Source organism: Hoplias malabaricus, chromosome 2 (genome assembly GCF_029633855.1).
Source record: "Hoplias malabaricus isolate fHopMal1 chromosome 2, fHopMal1.hap1, whole genome shotgun sequence".
Taxonomy (NCBI): domain Eukaryota; kingdom Metazoa; phylum Chordata; class Actinopteri; order Characiformes; family Erythrinidae; genus Hoplias; species Hoplias malabaricus.
Window position 1 is genome coordinate 67,634,588 of NC_089801.1, and position 17,522 is coordinate 67,652,109.

A 17,522-nucleotide genomic window follows, 5' to 3' on the forward strand; every position below is an offset into this window, starting at 1 on the left:
TGAGGTCTCTGTCCTTCAGTCAGTATCAGAATCAGGGCAGTGAACACCTCACACTCTGTGTACTGTTAAGCATTAATATTGAATGAAATTTGAACCCAGAACCATGTTGTGATGACGGAAGAGTTTGTGACACGTGCTTCTGGCGGCGGATTGCGTCACTCGGCGCCGGCCGCGTGGTTCTTTGCGTCAGCGCTCGCGCTGAGGGAGATAGAGCGCTTTCACTGCGCGACGCTATACAGGAAGGACCCAAACCTCCGCGTTTTACACCGAGCCTTTCATCCCGGCGGCTTCCCAGCTGCGTTTACACCTCATTCAACTAAGTTCAGTGTTCTTTATACAGCGCTTTTAACAACGAATGCCATCAGCCTTAGAGAGAGAGACTGGTCTGTGGAGGGAAAAACTTCTTCAGAGCAAGAGGAGCCAAGAATCTGGTCTCTAGGGAAACCACCTCTGGTCAACACTGGAGAGCACAACAAATAAAACAGCAGTACAGTGGAATAGCCCTGATAATATAATCAAAGGCTGTGGTTAATGTGAAACCAAGACATGAGATGTGACTATGGGAGAGAGTGCAGGACACACACTTTAGTGGGGTGGGGGATTGAACTGGATTCAGGTCCATTTTATCTAAACAGTCCCGTCCATACGAGCAGGCAGCACAAGGTGGGAGAAGATTGATCAGCTCAGGACATGGGAGAGAGAAAAGATGAATATATAGAAGAAGGGGGTAACGCTTCAAGTAACAGACAGAATGATTTAAAATATGACAACAACTTAAAATGATTATTTATGGTGGTGTTTTTCCTTAAAAAAAATCAACACTGAAAGATGTAGCGCATATTTGGCTGGGGGTAGTCCCTTTTTCAGGATTTGTCATTTTCAAAGATGTTTTTAATACATTAATAAACATTACCTAATGATCTAATGACATTCTTTTACAGAACAACTTACAGAGTTCAATCATCTTTAAAGATGTAGGCATTTTTGGATTATACACGTTTTATTAACTGAAATGTCCCGGGCAGTAAATGTACATTTCTGGTACAATTTCCCATGGACGTTTATCCAAATGTTTGCATGGAGAGCTTCAATCTGGATTTAAAGACAGTCTGTGAGGCTTGAACAGCAAGAGGAATATCCCATGATTTTTTTAGATCAAATGCTGCATCAAGATCAAGCTGAATAAGGACAGAAATAAAACCTCTATAAGTGAAAGAAGGAGGTGGTTACTCTTGTTACCGAGCTGTGATTTGGATCTAAATCCAGGCTGAAAACTCAATTAATGCTATTGTTTTGGAGGTACGGGCACATGGTTGCTGTGACACTACCTTTTCTAAAATTCACATTTGAATTGATAAAATATCACATTTTGAGGGAGGAGTTGACTATAGCTAGTAATAGTCCAGTGACTTTAGACAAGATTTGCTGAATAAATGTTCGTACAGGACCCAGTATACATGAAGATGACCTGGATGTGCTAATTAAACTTTAAGTTAAGTCTTTTTCACTGACTGGGTTAAAATACTCAATGTGTACCCCAGTACTAGTGGCATTCGTCAATAAGAGCATATTAGGTTTGGGACTGACTGAGAATTAGCAGTCATATCTTATCATTTTCATCATTAACTAATGTCATATAATCATTGCTTCTAAAATCAGATAGATAATGGATTCCTTTATTGTGACCAGTTAGACTGAGTGAAGTTTGGATTACCCTCCTATATACATTCAATACACACTGGCTATAGTCCTGTTTACACTTTTTTTTTTACACTTTATACACACACCGGTTACACTCCTATACTCAAAGTTTGTTACACTACACTGATTACACTCCTATTTACACTGTACAATCATTTAAACACTACATTAAACACAAAAAAATATATAAAAATACATGAGGTGAACAAAAACATTCATTCATTCATTCATTATCTGTAACCCTTATCCAGTTCAGGGTCGCGGTGGGTCCAGGGCCTACCTGGAATCATTGGGCACAAGGCGGGAACACACCCTGGAGGGGGCGCCAGTCCTTCACAGGGCAACACACACATTCACACTCCGGACACTTTTGAGTCGCCAATCCACCTACCAACGTGGGTTTTTTGAGTGTGGGAGAAAATCGGAGCACCCGGAGGAAACCCACACAGACACAGGGAGAACACACCACACTCCTCACAGACAGTCACCCGGAGGAAACCCACACAGACACAGGGAGAACACACCACACTCCTCACAGACAGTCACCCGGAGGAAACCCACACAGACACAGGGAGAACACACCACACTCCTCACAGACAGTCACCCGGAGGAAACCCACACAGACACAGAGAGAACACACCACACTCCTCACAGTCATCCGGAGTGGGACTCGAACCCACAACTTCCAGGTCCCTGGAGCTGTGTGACTTGTGTGACACTGTGCCATGAACAAAAACACTCAGGAGGAAATGAATACATACACGTTTGAAAATGTTTGGACACCCCTGGGTTATGGGTTATCCCTTAAAGAAGGAAACACCCATAAGGAGCCAATATGGGCAGCACTCCAGCTGGGTACACTCAGGTTTTGTCCACGAGTTAACTGTAGGCCTATGATGGCCAACCATTCTATATTAAGACAGCCCATCATCGGCCTCATACATACAGAGCCTTATTCATCAAACCACCTAGGGCCCATGTCCATCTTAATCCCAGCAGCCCACAGTCGATCCATGTTCATGTTACAGAATTGACTCGAGGCTTAAATTCGGACTAAACTTGAGAAATCCTCACGTTGATTTAAGTTCACCTTTAAAAAACATAAAACACAGCGTGTAAATGTAATGTGGGCTGAGCTCTGTGTCTTGAAGCACAGCTTTGGTTATAAATAAATAAATAAAACCTTTAAAAACCCGCGGCAGTTGCCCGGCGCCGTGACGTCAGCGCTCGTTTAGGCGTCCGCGGAGGATGCCTGATGAATCGGTGGCGGTCCGGGCTGTCCGCCTCGCCAATGAGCGTCTCTCCATGTTGCACGTCCTTCAGTTCGGAGCGTGGCTCCTCAGACCGCCGCGGAAACCGGAGCCGCACAACCAGCAGACCGACACACACATATGCGCGCGCGGCACCGACGGCACCGACGGCTCCCACAACTCCGCGCGCCAGATGGACATGGAGTGCCGAGTGCTGTCCATCCAGAGTCACGTAGTGAGGGGCTACGTGGGAAACAAATCCGCCTCCTTCCCCTTACAGGTAAAAACCTTCACATGTTCCCTACTCTTTTTTTTTAATGTTTGCACGCGCTGTCAACCGCTGCACGCAGCTGTACTCCTTAATAAAGACATGCACGCGCATAGGGGACACATTTGGAGGAGGAGGAGGGATCAGTGTCAGTGTCAGGAGGTTACAGCTGATACACAGCCATTCAAATATAAAACTGTCAGTGAAGTACACGCGCCTTTGGAGGAATCACAGTCAGCTCTTTTTAATTGTCAGAATGAATTTAATATTGTTGCCACGCGCTACACAATTTGGATATTTAGTTCTTATGTTTCAATGACGTTTTGCTTTTCCCCCATTGTGCTTCAGTGTTCATGTTAAGGCTTTGGGGCAAAATGCCCCAAATTAAATAAAAATGTACTATTAAAAGCTGTCAAAAATATGCAGAGTACAGGAGGTTCTAGAGGGGTTTAAACACTTACAAAACACCAATCATCCTTTTAATATACTGCTGTATGGGGCTGTGCCATATCACATCGTTCGCAATAATATCGTCATGGTTTTTAAACTATAATAAACAATACCGTGATATTAAAGATATACAGACTTGAATATCCCATAACACTGCATCCATTTTTCACATGAGTCATTTAGTCGCAGTGAAGTACGGTGGAAAGTGGCTCTGAGGAGGAAGAATTTGCTCCAAAAAAGTGGCGGTGGTTTGGAAACAAATTTCAGATGTATCATAAACCATGGTGTTATGAAAGAAGCCTTTAATATTATTAAATATATTAAATGTATTATAATTCATATTAATATAACGTTGATTTTGTTGCAATAGTCTGTTTTTGAAATTAATATAAGTATTTTTCAATGTTTTGTTCGTATCGCCAAGAATATCGTTACCGCCAAAATGCCCTGAAATATCGTGATGATATTTTAGGCCCATGTTGCCCACCCCTCCTGCTGTATTGTTGTTAATGTGCAACTGTAGAAAAACTAACAGTTAAAACCAACCGCGGTCCCTAAAATTACACACATATTTCCTCCTTGAATTTACACTGGTTCATGCATGAACTCTCTTGTTTGGCTCATGGCTTCAGTGATGCAAGCTGCCCAGTTCAAGGCCAAACTAGTTGTTTTTGGGGAGGTATCTAAAGGTCACAGTAGAAATATCTTGATTGTCTCTAATTTGTGGGTATAAAATAAGTAATTTTCCAGCACTGATTTAGATGATCTCTCAAGCCATGCTGCTGTCATGTGGTCAGTCCATTTTATTTTAGATGTTATGTATAACCAAATTTATTTATCTCAGAATTTGTAGGAAATTTACAGGAACAGTTTTTATTAATATTGATCAAACAAAAAAAATCACAAAAGCTATTAACACTTTCTGTTGGTTCCTGGTGTATTTGTAGTGGTGTATAATGTTTAGAGATTGTGATACCAACCCTTAAAATTTTTTAAGCCGGCAAAGAAATTATACATTGTACAACAGTTTACAGTAAAAGAGAATATTTTTCAGAAGGTAGAAGCAAAAAAGAAAGTTTTAGAAAGTAGAAACGTCTACGATTGTGGGAGAACTCAGTTCTCTCTGGTTGTTTGTATTCAGGAGCTAAGCGTCTTTTAAGGTGGAGCGATGTGTTTGTGACTTGTCTGTAAGATTTTTTCACTGTTTGAATTAAAAACTCATTTGTAATTGAAGTTGTTTAGTTTTGTAGCACTGTCGGTAATGCAGCTAGCTGTCTCCCAGGTTTGGAGACATTTCCACATTAAGTGATCCAAAAGAGCAAAAATATGTCAATATGACCCAGTTATGGAGCAGGAATAGAGCAATATCCTCATTTTGCTTCAAAGTTTTTAATGTTTGGAGTTCTCTCTGTTGCCTAAAAATACTCCAGTGCCTCTGCCATGAGCAGAGAGAGAGAGAGAGAGACAGAGAAAGCCTAGCATCATGGACTGAGACACTTTGTTTTTTACTCATTAAAAAACACTGGGACTTCATAAACACATTAGACTGCTTTCGAACACAAAAAGACTGGAGAGCAGCAAATGTTCATGAAACACCTGAATTTTACAAAAAGTGTTTTTTGATTGCAATCACAAATGTGATTTAATGCATTTGTCTGTTTTTCTGCTTATTGTCTTTATCTTTCTACACCTTCTGGACAAGTAATAAAAAAGGCGAGGTAGAACTGTGACCCATTTGTCTGTGAAATGCTTCATATTTTGGACATTTTTGCCATCTTTCCTTGGGCTTTCCCAAACTGATTACTCCTAAAAGTCATGATGGGTCTACATAGATTTGTGTTACACTTTTCTTGTGTGAATTAATGAATAATGACTTTTCCCACACTGTGTGATAGTAGGCTTGAAAAAGTTGTTTTGCAGTTTAACCCTTTGAGGTCTACGGAGGTTTTCTCTATTTTCTGGAATTCGTCTTTAAAGTACTTGTATTATAATATATTGCCCACATGTTTTAAATCAAAATGTTCAGAACAATCTCAGCTCTCCCATTAGGAGAGGCCCATGTGACCTAGAGCATTTTATGAATGAATCTTTATATTTCTTATGAAAACATACCTTTACTCGTGTGGATGAATTGTTTTGGTGATTGAAATTAGTTTTATCAGAGTCTTAAAAACAAGCGAATCGTTAGACGAGGCGAGAGGCAGAGGAGGAGTGTCTCAGGCTTATTCATAGGCTCGTAAATCTGGGCGTACAGTCGTGATAACATGCGATTGAAAGAGCAGTTTCTGCACATTCACATAGTGTTTGAACTGTATTTCTGCACTGTGCTATCGCTAACATATTAATTGAAGCATCGTGAATGGTCGTTGATGCGCCGGCACCTTCTTCAACCCCAGAGCGTTAATGTGTTGAGGCTCACGCACTGACAAACCACTGTTCTTTATAGTGTCTGCACATGCTATTTCAACAGCGGAGATCCAGCCATAGTGAAGAATGCGAGTTTGATTAATGCAGTTTTTATTTGTAATTCACACCAATAAAAGGTGCAAAGATTAATTTGGATTCCGTTTCTGTTTCAGGTGATGGGCTTTGAAGTGGACTCCATCAACTCAGTACAGTTTTCCAATCACACAGGTAGAGTTGGAGCATACTTTACCTTGTCGTTCTTTTAAAGTTTTAAAGGTGTTCATTTGCTGGTTAAATCTTTTCAAGACGCCCAAAGGCATTTTGGTTTCACAGAACATTGTAGTCCTCAGTTTGTGACCTTTCTGACTTTTCATCCTCACTGACCCACTGACTTTTGGAATTCTCAGAAGTGACCTTTCTGCAGTTCAGGAGTGACACTGAAATATCACCTAAACAGAATTCACTGACCTTGCCGTTCACTCAGTCGCTAGAAGCTTGTGATTTGTTCTATCTGCATATACACAAACTAAAGCAACATCTTTCATGCATTTTTTAAAAAATATCTTACTACCAGGCTACTGAATAATGCCCATTACACAAGCTGTCAGTCTGGCCTTTTATCCGGTCCTTTGTGAACACTTGAGGTAATTTAGAATAGTAGAGATCTTTAATGAAGACCTGGTGTGTAACTCTATTCTCATATTTTCATCTTTTCAAAGCTTCAATACTGAATTCAAAATACAAAAAGTGGGACGGCCACATATCTAGTTCTTTCTACTTACTGTTTAGACTGACTCAAAATAGGCATCATTAAGCAATTATAGATTAATTGGCTTTCCTTAAGCTTACTGTTAGAATACAGAGTCTTGCCTGTGTTGGACAACAAGCATGTCATGAGACCATAGTCAAGGGTGCAGTGATGTTCTCTGAGCATGTGCAGAGGAACGTCAGCGGCACTGTGGGTGAGTTAAACCAACATGTTTGTTATATCCAACCTCCAGTCATTTTGTCTATCTTTCAAGGCAAAGATACTAGCTCTCATTAAGTTGAGTGTGTTTTCTCCAACAGTGTGTAAAGTTGAACAAAGATATAGAGAGAATATACTTGTGGGTGGAGTAAGGATCGACTAGGTTTTACAAATTTATCATCCGCCTTTTGTGAACTTAATATACTCAGATTATCCTTAATAGAGGAGACTGTATTTTGGGGGCGTCAGAAGAGTGTAAGTGATGACTTACTCACTTGTGGGGGTGGGGAATGCGGTCATTTTGCCAGGGAAATATGTTTTGTCCTGTGTGTGCGTTCCATATCCGAGGAGTATGCTGACACAACTGGAGGTGGTCGGAGAGACAAACGGTAGTGTGACTATTAATATTTTGGTTGAAGCTTTTGAAGATTGAAAGAGAAAGATAGCGTTGTAGTGTTCATTTATACACACACTCCTCCCCCTCCTTCCCACACACACACACACACACAGAGGAAGCAGATAGAGATATCTGTTTGTAAGCAAACAGTGCATTTGACTCTAACCTCAGGGTGTCATGGATGTGTTTTGATTTCTTTCATCCTTTCTGCCTCTCTCTCTCTCTCTCTCACTCGCTGGCTCCTCACTCTCCTTTTGCTACTATTTGCCCACCTTTTTTAGCATCTACAGCTTTATAACTGAGACCTTACACTTCTTTACACTCTAATTTGGATACTTATCATCACAAACTCACTGCAAAACTAAATGCCACCGTATAGTGTAAGCCCTGACCCCTTCGAATACTTGCTCCAGTCGAATCCATTAAAATGAACAACTACAAATTATCTGGAATCAGTAGTTCTCGTCCCTCCCTGTCCCGCTTCATTCATTTAGCACTGAACTTGCTCTCGGTCTCGCTTCAGCGCACCCTCTCTCCCTTTGGACCATGATGTTGTCTTCAGCCACTTGAGCCACTTTGTCTCTCCACTGGAGCTTAAAGTGGAAGAAGTGGGAGTGAAAAATAAAAGTCATACATTACTGGACTGATGCTGAATCTCAGGAAATCACTATGGAATACAGCTGCAGAAACTGATTGTACCTTTTTTCTAATGATTATAATCAAATGTCTGTTAATCACGTCTCTCTAATAAATAATTATATATTCTCATATTAAAAATTCATGGGATGTCTGAACCCTACACTCCTCCAGTGGATGTTGTAGGTAAGGTCTTAGGTTTCTGTCAAAATGTCTAAACAAGCAGAAAAGAAAGACTACCGCTACCTTACAAAGATTACCAAACAAGAAAGAAGCGCCAGTCACCAGAGAACCGTGAAAATACTGCAGATAAACACACAAAAGTTTCTTTTACACGCTGCCTCTATAAAATACCACTGTCAGGAGCATAGTGCACTGCATTTACCAGGATTAGTACCAGCTAGTTAACTAATCCACTGACTAGTGTTGTACATTTCTATTATGGCCAATCATCTGACTACGCCGGTTGTTGTGAAGTTCTTTTCTTGAGGCAGGAAGAAGAATCAGGAGATGAGATGTAGGCAGAAGTTCTTTCATTGTGTGATCGCTGTCTGTGGCACCTCAGTCCAAAGAAAGACTTTTGTCCTGAGATAGGACTGATGCGTATAATCATTAAACAGATGTTTAGTTTCCCTGACCCTTATATCTACAGACTCTTTTGGACCTGTAATGAATATCCTGAGCTATTGAATCCTTTTAACCTAAAAACTATCACATGCCTGGATTTTGTTTTAGAAACTAATTGAAATTTGATTGAAATGCCCATCCTTAATTATTAATTATTATTTGCTAGAATGGCAAGGATAAATATGACTAACATCATGTCACAGTACGTTTTCTCGCTATACAGTACACATCACAACATTTTAACCAATAGACAAAATTTAGCTTTAATGCCATGCTAATATTCATAGTTAGAAATTGGGCACAATGGCTTTTATTCAGCATTTGGAAGACTTCACTGTGCTGAACCAATTAAACAAAACTAATTACATTCTGATTGTTAAGAAATACGCAATGTTATTTAGTGAGGATAAAATCCCAAAAAGTCTCATAAAACCATATTGTATTTTATATTTTATATATACCTCATAATGATAAAATGAATATTGTCTTATTGCCCAACCCCTACAGTTATTTTTCTGTACACCAAAGTCTGATTGACTGTATCACCTCTTCTTTGTGACAGTGGAATATTTGATGGAATGCTAGTAAATTGAATACTTCTGCGCTTGTGCAGTGTAGTGGAGATTGGTGCAGTTGTGAGTTGTGTGGAGGTCTAATGATGGGTGGGGGCGGGGTCTTTTATATCAGTTCATTGTTGTGCTGGCTTGAAATCAAATGTGGACTTCAGATGAGGGTGCTGGAACCAACACAAGCCAATTAAACAGTGTGTGAATTACTGTGGTAATAATGGGCTTCATGTAATGTCATTGTGAGTGGGATGCCCAGTGGAGGTGGGAGAAGAGTGGGTGTGTACAGAGTGAATAGGGTCTGTGAATAGCTGAGATTAAGGAAGGGTTTTCTGAATGGGGAGCAGCAAGCTTTAGCGGAGATGTGAAGGTGAATGACGTAGGTGAGAGCGTGAGAGAGCATATGTCATTCACTTTGGGTTTGCTGAGCTGACTCATTTTGTGTGTGTGTGTGTGTGTGTGTGTGTGTGTGTGTGTGTGTGTGTGTTGGCTCATTAGGATCCCTCAACACATGGCACCATCTCACACTCCCCCTCTCTCACTCTCATTCTGGCATCCTGAAATGACAACGGCTTCCTGGGCCTTAGATAGAGAGATGGAGAAATGTACTGAAAGGCAAATATAAAATGTGGAAAAATAAAGTCACAGGAAGTCTGTAAGAAAAGAAAATAGGGGGGAAAAAAGTGAGGCTGAAAAAAAAAAGATACAAAGAGACATAAAGTGAGAAATCAAGATAGAGGCAGAGAAAGGCAATAAGAAAAAGCAGTAGACAGAACAAATGGTGTCTGGTATCAGCGAGCGTTCCAAGTTCCAGCCTTTGGTTTCTGAGCTGAAAATTAGAACTGTAGGTTCAAAACAGGGTAGAAAGATCTTAAGGAGTTATATTAGACACAATGCTAATTTAAGTTAAATGTAGCAGGGTCTAGTGAGTAGTGTACTAGTGGAAACATGCTAACATGCTAATATGCTTTGATAATGCTCACTATTCCTTTCCTTTTATAACTGTTAATCCCATTATGGGCAACTAAGACCTAGCAAATTGTAATACACAGCACTAAATACTAATGCTACTGTAGATCATCATCCATATTTTAGCCTAATGTTAATATTACTAATAATAAATGCTGCTGTTGTCCAGCTAATCATGCTAATCATGCTTAAAAGCTGAAGTTGTTAGCTAGTATTTCTTATTAAGTGAAATGATAAGTCTGGCCTCAAATCAGAAAGGGCAGCTTCTTTCACGCCCTGTTAGGGCTACTAATGACCTGCATGTGGCTAGTGTTTCTCCATTAGTTGGCGCTGCCTCTCTCTTTACACAGATGAGCTATGCCTAGTGCCAAACCAGCCTCTTGGCCTTCTGCCATCCCCATCATGGCCAAGGCCCAGTGTGGCTTTTAATCTCTCTCCCTCCAAAACCCTGAACTTTTTCTCCCATAAATCTCTGAAAGGCCAGCCTGGGAATCATTTTGCTCAGTGGCCTGGCAGGCTGTTTAAACCACACTAAACGTCTGCAAAGATGCTCTTTGGACCGAGTCATTTTCAATCATACAAATTGGATTTCTTGCAGGGAGTTTGAACTTCAGCATCGAGCATTTGAACACAGGCATTGTTAGTTTCTCCCAGCCGTTCTAGATGAGGGATGAGTTTCACAAAGGGGGGAAAATGATTTTTTTTTTCTTTAGTGAACTGGATAACTTGAGCTCAATGTGTGGCATGTCAAATATATCTCATCATTGGACAATCTTGACATTTTAAATAAAGGGGAATTCAGTTAATCTCTTCAATTTTATTTTGAGGTGTAAACATAGTCATTTGAAATAGTTAATTATAAAGAAACTTAACTCCACACTTCACTGTGATAGTGATAGGAACTAAGAGTTGTGCGGTCTACTATTCCGGTTTATAATGTATGAACAGATTTTGAAAAATGCATTTTAGGCCAAAAGCTTATCTCAAAACTAACAGAAGACAATGTTGCAGGCCTCAGGCTGTTTTGTGACCTTTTCATTTAATAACTCTCTCTGAGGGAATCCATATAGGGTTTAAACGCTTGGGATATCTGGTTTGTATCATTGCAGCTGTGAACATTTCTGACTCTGTAAGTTTCTCTATTATGAAGCATTTCACATCAGATTGTTCTTGAACGACTAACATACAATTAAATTATGACAGAATTTTGAAAAAGTGGTGGACTTGCAGTAATGTTGCTAACTAATGAATTCAATGCCATTAAGAAGGATTTCACTGTTACTCAGAAAACCAGAGCCTGATGTCAAATCTGTTCAATGGGGGAAACAAGGATTTTTTTTTTGTGGGATGGTCCTAATTAATATGGCTTAATGAGAAATGTTGATATATGTCATACTTGGATATAGCAATGTACTGAGTGTCTCTGAAGAGTTGCACTGTTCTTCCTTATAATGTATTGCATGCTGTGATTTGATAAACATAAACAATTATGAATAACGTCCGTAAAGCCTTGTGGGTGGAGAACATACAAGCGTTGTTACTGCTGCCTCAGTGGGTTGTGTGTATGTTTTATGCGTGTGTGTGCTTCTGTGTGCACACGATCTCCCAGGATTGTGGTTTGGTGTTTAATGTAATGTCAGGGTGACACATATGGGAGACTTTGTGGAATAGAGCTGTGCTTGTGAATTTTACAGCAGGGACATCGCTGAATTGCGGCAGCTGAAGACGATGACGACAGAAATGGGTCTTATCACAAAGAATCCCCTTTGCGCGTGTTTTTACACACACACACACACACACACACACACACACACACACACACACACACACACCCCCACCCACAAAGGCAGCGGCGACTCTTCTCTCTACCCCTCAGGCTTTCTTCTGTCCTGTTACTTAGCAACAAGCACCACACCATGTGATCAGCTTGGTGATTCACCTGAATTGTGACATCACAGCCTCCCACGGCAACAGTAACCATCTCTGACGAAGCAGCGAATGTCCGTGCACTGCACCAGAGCACACTGTGTCTGTGTGGGTCTCTATATCTGTGGATGTCTGCCTGTGTGTGTGTGTGTGTGTGTGTGTGTGTGTGTGTCAGTGTCAGTGTCACTGTGGCCAGAGGCCTCTTTCAATTTATGGTTTATTTTTTTATACAGTAGCTTCACATTATTTCACATCAATGACTCCAACAATCTGGTTCCCGCTTAGCACTAAGTAATACTTCACTCAATAATTCATGCTAATGATAAAGCAAAGAATTAATCCAATTCTGGGGTAGAAAAAAAGTTGGAAAGCACCAGAATGTTGTTCATGTAGGAACATTCAGGAGGAGCAGAAACTTCTGAGTGAATATTAAACTATGGTATTCTGTGTAATTGCTGTATTAGATTAGTTGTGTTTATTGTTATATTAATTAAGTGTCATATATTAAAATGTTCAGGCAAAAGGGCAAGCCTAAAACTTTCAGCAATTCCCTGTGCGTTGGACAACTAAATATCTGACAAAGTAACCCAGCAGGCACTGGACATTTTGACCTTCCCGCTAAGTAGATCACATCAGATAAAGGCAATGTAGTTTAGTACTCCTTGTCAAAATAATAGAGTCTTTTTCTCTGCCTTGATTAAAAGCTGTAATGAAAATTCTGTTAACATTTAAGAGGTGATTTTAGAGTCTTAAGAAAAATTTGGGGCTTATTTGGTTTGTATATGTTCTAAGTCAAAATGAGAGCACATTCATTCATTCATTATCTGTAACCCTTATCCAGTTCAGGGGCGCGGTGGGTCCAGAGCCTACCTGGAATCATTGGGCGCAAGGCAGGAATACACCCTGAAGGGGGAGCCAGTCCTTCACAGGGCAACACACACACTCACACGTTCACTCACACTCACACCTACGGATACTTTTGAGTCACCAATCCACCCACCAATGTGTGTTTTTGGACTGTGGGAGGAAACCGGAGCACCCGGAGGAAACCCACACAGACACAGGGAGAACACTCCACACTCCTCACAGTCACTCGGAGCGGGAATGGAACCCACAACCTCCAGGTCCCTGGAGCTGTGTGACTGCGACACCTACCTGCTGCACCACCGTGACGAAAAAAGTATTGCTTGTGCAAAATTATAGCTTATTGTGTCTTTTCAATTTTACCATAGTTAGTTCCAAACCCTGAGAGATATTGGCACTGGTGTACTGATTTGTACTGGTGTACTGACTCGTGCCTCTGACTGCAGCACACCAGTGTCAATATTAAGGATGGACGGTATCCACACTTTTCATAACATCATCCAGTCTCAAAATATTAACATGGTATTACTCTGGGGTGGGGGTGTGAAGTCGGGCTGCGTGGGTGAAGGATTTTCACCACTGTGCAGCTTCAGCTGAGCACAGCCAGGCAGTGCACACTGGCACATGTGTTGATTATAAAACATCCTCTTTCTGAGAGAGCAAATTTCAGCAACTGGTGCTGGATGAACAGAAATGTTTGAAAATAAGTGAAACAAGGCAGGCTCTACACTGTTTTAAAAGCATAGTTGGCCAGCTAAACAGGGATTTGTGGTTTAGCACACCACAGCAGATGATTTTCCAGCAAACTGAGGTTTCAAACTCTGCGCTAAACTCACAACTGCAGTGTGTTTTTTTCCCCCTCATGTTCTGTAACTCCTTCTTGTCATTCATTATCTGTAACCCTTATCCAATTCAGGGTCGCGGTGGGTCCAGAGCCTACCTGGAATCATTGGGCGCAAGGCGGGAACACACCCTGGAGGGGGCGCCAGTCCTTCACAGGGCAACACAGACACACACACACACATTCACTCACACACTCACACCTACGGACACTTTTGAGTCGCCAATCCACCTGCAACGTGTGTTTTTGGACTGTGGGAGGAAACTGGAGCACCCGGAGGAAACCCACGCGGACACGGGGAGAACACAACAACTCCTCACAGACAGTCACCCGGAGCGGGAATCGAACCCACAACCTCCAGATCCCTGGAGCTGTGTGACTGCGACACTAACCTGCTGCACCACCGTGCCGCCCTACAACTTAAATATGCCAAACTCATTGAATTAATAAAAAGTGTGCCCTCAAATTTGCAGAAAAATGGCATATTTAAGTTATTTTTCCCTTAACATATTTTTGGCTTTTACCTTGTTACTTTTTATCTTACCTTGCACTTTGACCTGTCAGACCTTTGTGTTTCCCAGGTTACGCACACTGGAAGGGGCAAGTGCTGACAGCAGATGAGCTCCACGTTCTGTATGAGGGGATCAAGCTCAACAATGTCAACCACTATGACTACGTCCTCACAGGTAGGTGAGGGGGGATTGGGTCATGAGACGTGGCAACCCTACAGAAAGCATGTCAGCCATGCTGCGTGGTTTTTTCATAGCACTTGGACGTCCTGTAGCAGATGTATTGATGCATCAGTGCAGTGTGTGGAATATGTCCTTTATGACCCAGTAGTTCCTAATTAATATTTTTACACAAGTCCAGTCTTACAGAAAAACAGAGAAGGGTTTCTAAGAAAACAGTTAGGTTAAACTCCAAATATACGTATTTGTCCTTGTGTCCTGAGTGTACATGTCTGCTGTCAGAAGTTGTATATTTAGTTTTGCGCTGGAGCTGTTTCTAACGAAGAATAAACCTCATATTATATGTTGTCCATATTAACCTCGATAATCCAGTGTAAAACTGGTGAAGCGAAGTTTAGACACAGTAGGACGGCCTAAGTAGGTTGTGACTATGTGGGCAGCTGTTCTAATGGATGTCTAGCCACATGAGGCAGATTATTGAGAGGCTCTAGAGTGATTACGTCCAGCTTTTGCCCGCCCAATGCACGCGACAGGAGTTCGCTTACCACTGTCATTTCACCGTGATGGATCTTTTAGTCCGATTTTAATTTATTTTGCTCTGGAGAATCAAGATAGATTGGAGTTGTGCTGTCATTGCAACATTAGATTTTGTTAGCGGCTAAGGAATTGTTCGACGCTGCCTTAAAATTCAGCCTGATTAAGGTGTTTCAGAAGCATATCTGAGGTTTCTAAGAATTGGGACATTTCACACTCTCCCTAAAACTTCCATATGATAACAGGGGAATCATAGAGGAAGTGACGTAATTCAGCAGAAGGTTAAACTCCCTCTCACACTCGCTCACAAGGGTGCGGACGCGTACACATGTTGTGCACGTGTACACGCGCTCAAGGGAGACTGCACCAGAGATGTTACAGACCATTGCCTGTGTGTGTGTGTGTGTGTGTGTGTGTGTGTGTGTGTGTGTGTGTGTGTGTGTGTGTGTGTGTGTGTGTGTGTGTGTGTGTGTGTGTGTGTGTGTGTGTGTGTTCAAATAGATAAATTCTCCTCTTTATCACCTTGATATAACAAAAACAGGGAAGAACAGAACAAGAGGGCTAAAAGAGGAAGGAGGGAAAGGTGTACAGGGAGAACCATTTGTGCACTTATACACCATGTTAATACACTGGAGAACAGCTCCATTTGAGCCTGTAAGGGGTGTGTGGAAATGCCAAGGACATTGGATTTTATGCATAGAACATACAGACCCTTATATATCCTGTAGTGAAAACTGAAGGTAGGATATGATAGACAGTTGGGATGATATCTTACACTTTAAGCTTTTCTGGACATCATTCCTGTTCACATTTACAGGATTTAATATGGGTTCTGTGCCAACTTATCAATTTTCAAGATGATGTCAGTATCCTGAGAGAAAACAATGTATCACACAAGGAATGAAAACAGAAACCCAAAACAAGGACGTAGTAATAAGGCAAAAGAGTTTACATAACATAAGCATATTAAAGTATAGACTACAGTAGAGTAGGGAGCAAAATAAAAGTCACCATTCAGAGAACTGTTGGTCATGTGTCAAATATTTAGTCTTATTTTTTCCCCTCTTTAATTAATAGTCAAAGTCACTTATTTTTCACCAAAAAATTCAGTGGCCTGGTGATTTATTTTTTTTTTTCATACTGCGCATGCCTAGTGAGAACCTGATGTTGGCCCTTTTTTCCAGTTGTTCGAATGGAAGAGATGCTTTCAGTAAAATGCTTTCATTTAGTGTTTTTCATAAAACATTGGCTACTGTGCCCTGTGTCCTGCCATGGAGAGAGGCACTATTGACCCCATTTCCTGTTGGTGGCATTTGTAATCTGGCAGTTTTTGGCATGACACATCAGGACACTGCAGGCTCAGAGTGTGATGAGGTGCAGAGCTGAATTTGAGAAGAGAGCACAGTGACCTTGGCAAACAGCGGTGGTCTAGTTAGTTTAGTGAGTGAGGGAGTGAGGTTCCTTACACACCTATTTATTATTCTCACTGTGAACTGTATATTTGTGTGTGAAATATATATTCTAACTTGGAGTATGCTTTGGAAGCCTTTTTGAGGTGCAAATTTGGTTCTTAGCCATTTCAATTTCTGTGTTATTCCTTAAACATTCAGACTCCTTTCTCAGGCAATTATTAGTTCCACTTCTATTTTTGATTTTGATCCACTCAAAGCTGAGTGAGTGTGTGTGTGCGTGATGTGGTTTGCCACTCAATCATTTTATATACACACACACACAGAATGAAAGCCTGTAGTCAGCATTACTGTGAAAACCTCTTGTTCTGTCTAAGCTCTTATCTCCCACCTAGACCAGTGCTGCAAAGTCAGCAGCTCAAGAAGCCAGTACAGTGAAGGAATTCCAAGAAGTGTGTGTGTGAGTGTATATGTTTGTGTGTGTGTGCACATGCATATGTTTGTGTGTGTGTGTGTGTGTGTGTTTTTTTTCTTGTCAATCAAAGCTCCTTAACCTCATTGTTAATATGAGGGGCTTCATAGCTATAGTAACATGATGTTAACACGTTAATGCACAATATACACACGATATAACACGATAATAATAACTAAAAGGCTTTAAAGGGGAATTCCACATTATTTTCACAATTTGAGCTTAATTTAAATTAGGGTCTTGAATCAGGGGTCACACAGTCTACAATACAGATTAGTCATATTTATAATACTTATGCTACTACTTTATTTTTATTGCTATTTACTAACATTTATTCATTCATTGATTCATTCATTATCTGGTCGCGGTGGGTCCGGAGACCACCCGGAATCATAGGGCACAATGCGGGGACAAACACTGGGGGGGGTGCCAGTCCTTCACAGGGCAACACACACACTCACACATACTCTCTCTCACTCACTCACACCTACGGACACTTTTGAGTCACCAATCCACTTACCAACGTGTGATTTTGGACCGTGGGAGGAAA

At 41.1% G+C, this 17,522-nt stretch overlaps 1 protein-coding gene across 2 annotated transcripts in view; it reads left to right on the top strand.

Moving 5' to 3' along the window:
* Positions 1–2,947: 2,947 nt before the first annotated feature.
* The window catches only part of pdxkb (pyridoxal (pyridoxine, vitamin B6) kinase b), a 29,447-nt gene continuing 14,872 nt past the window's right edge, over positions 2,948–17,522 (top strand). Inside the window, exons 1-3 of one of the 2 annotated variants that reach the window (XM_066662231.1) lie at positions 2,948–3,231; positions 6,249–6,303; positions 14,450–14,554. In XM_066662231.1, coding sequence (XP_066518328.1) covers positions 2,950–3,231; positions 6,249–6,303; positions 14,450–14,554 — 442 coding nt within the window. In that variant the 5' untranslated portion in view covers positions 2,948–2,949. Of the gene's footprint in view, positions 3,232–6,248; positions 6,304–7,334; positions 7,432–14,449; positions 14,555–17,522 lie in introns of those variants that run through there. The other variant, XM_066662232.1, reaches the window with a different exon arrangement.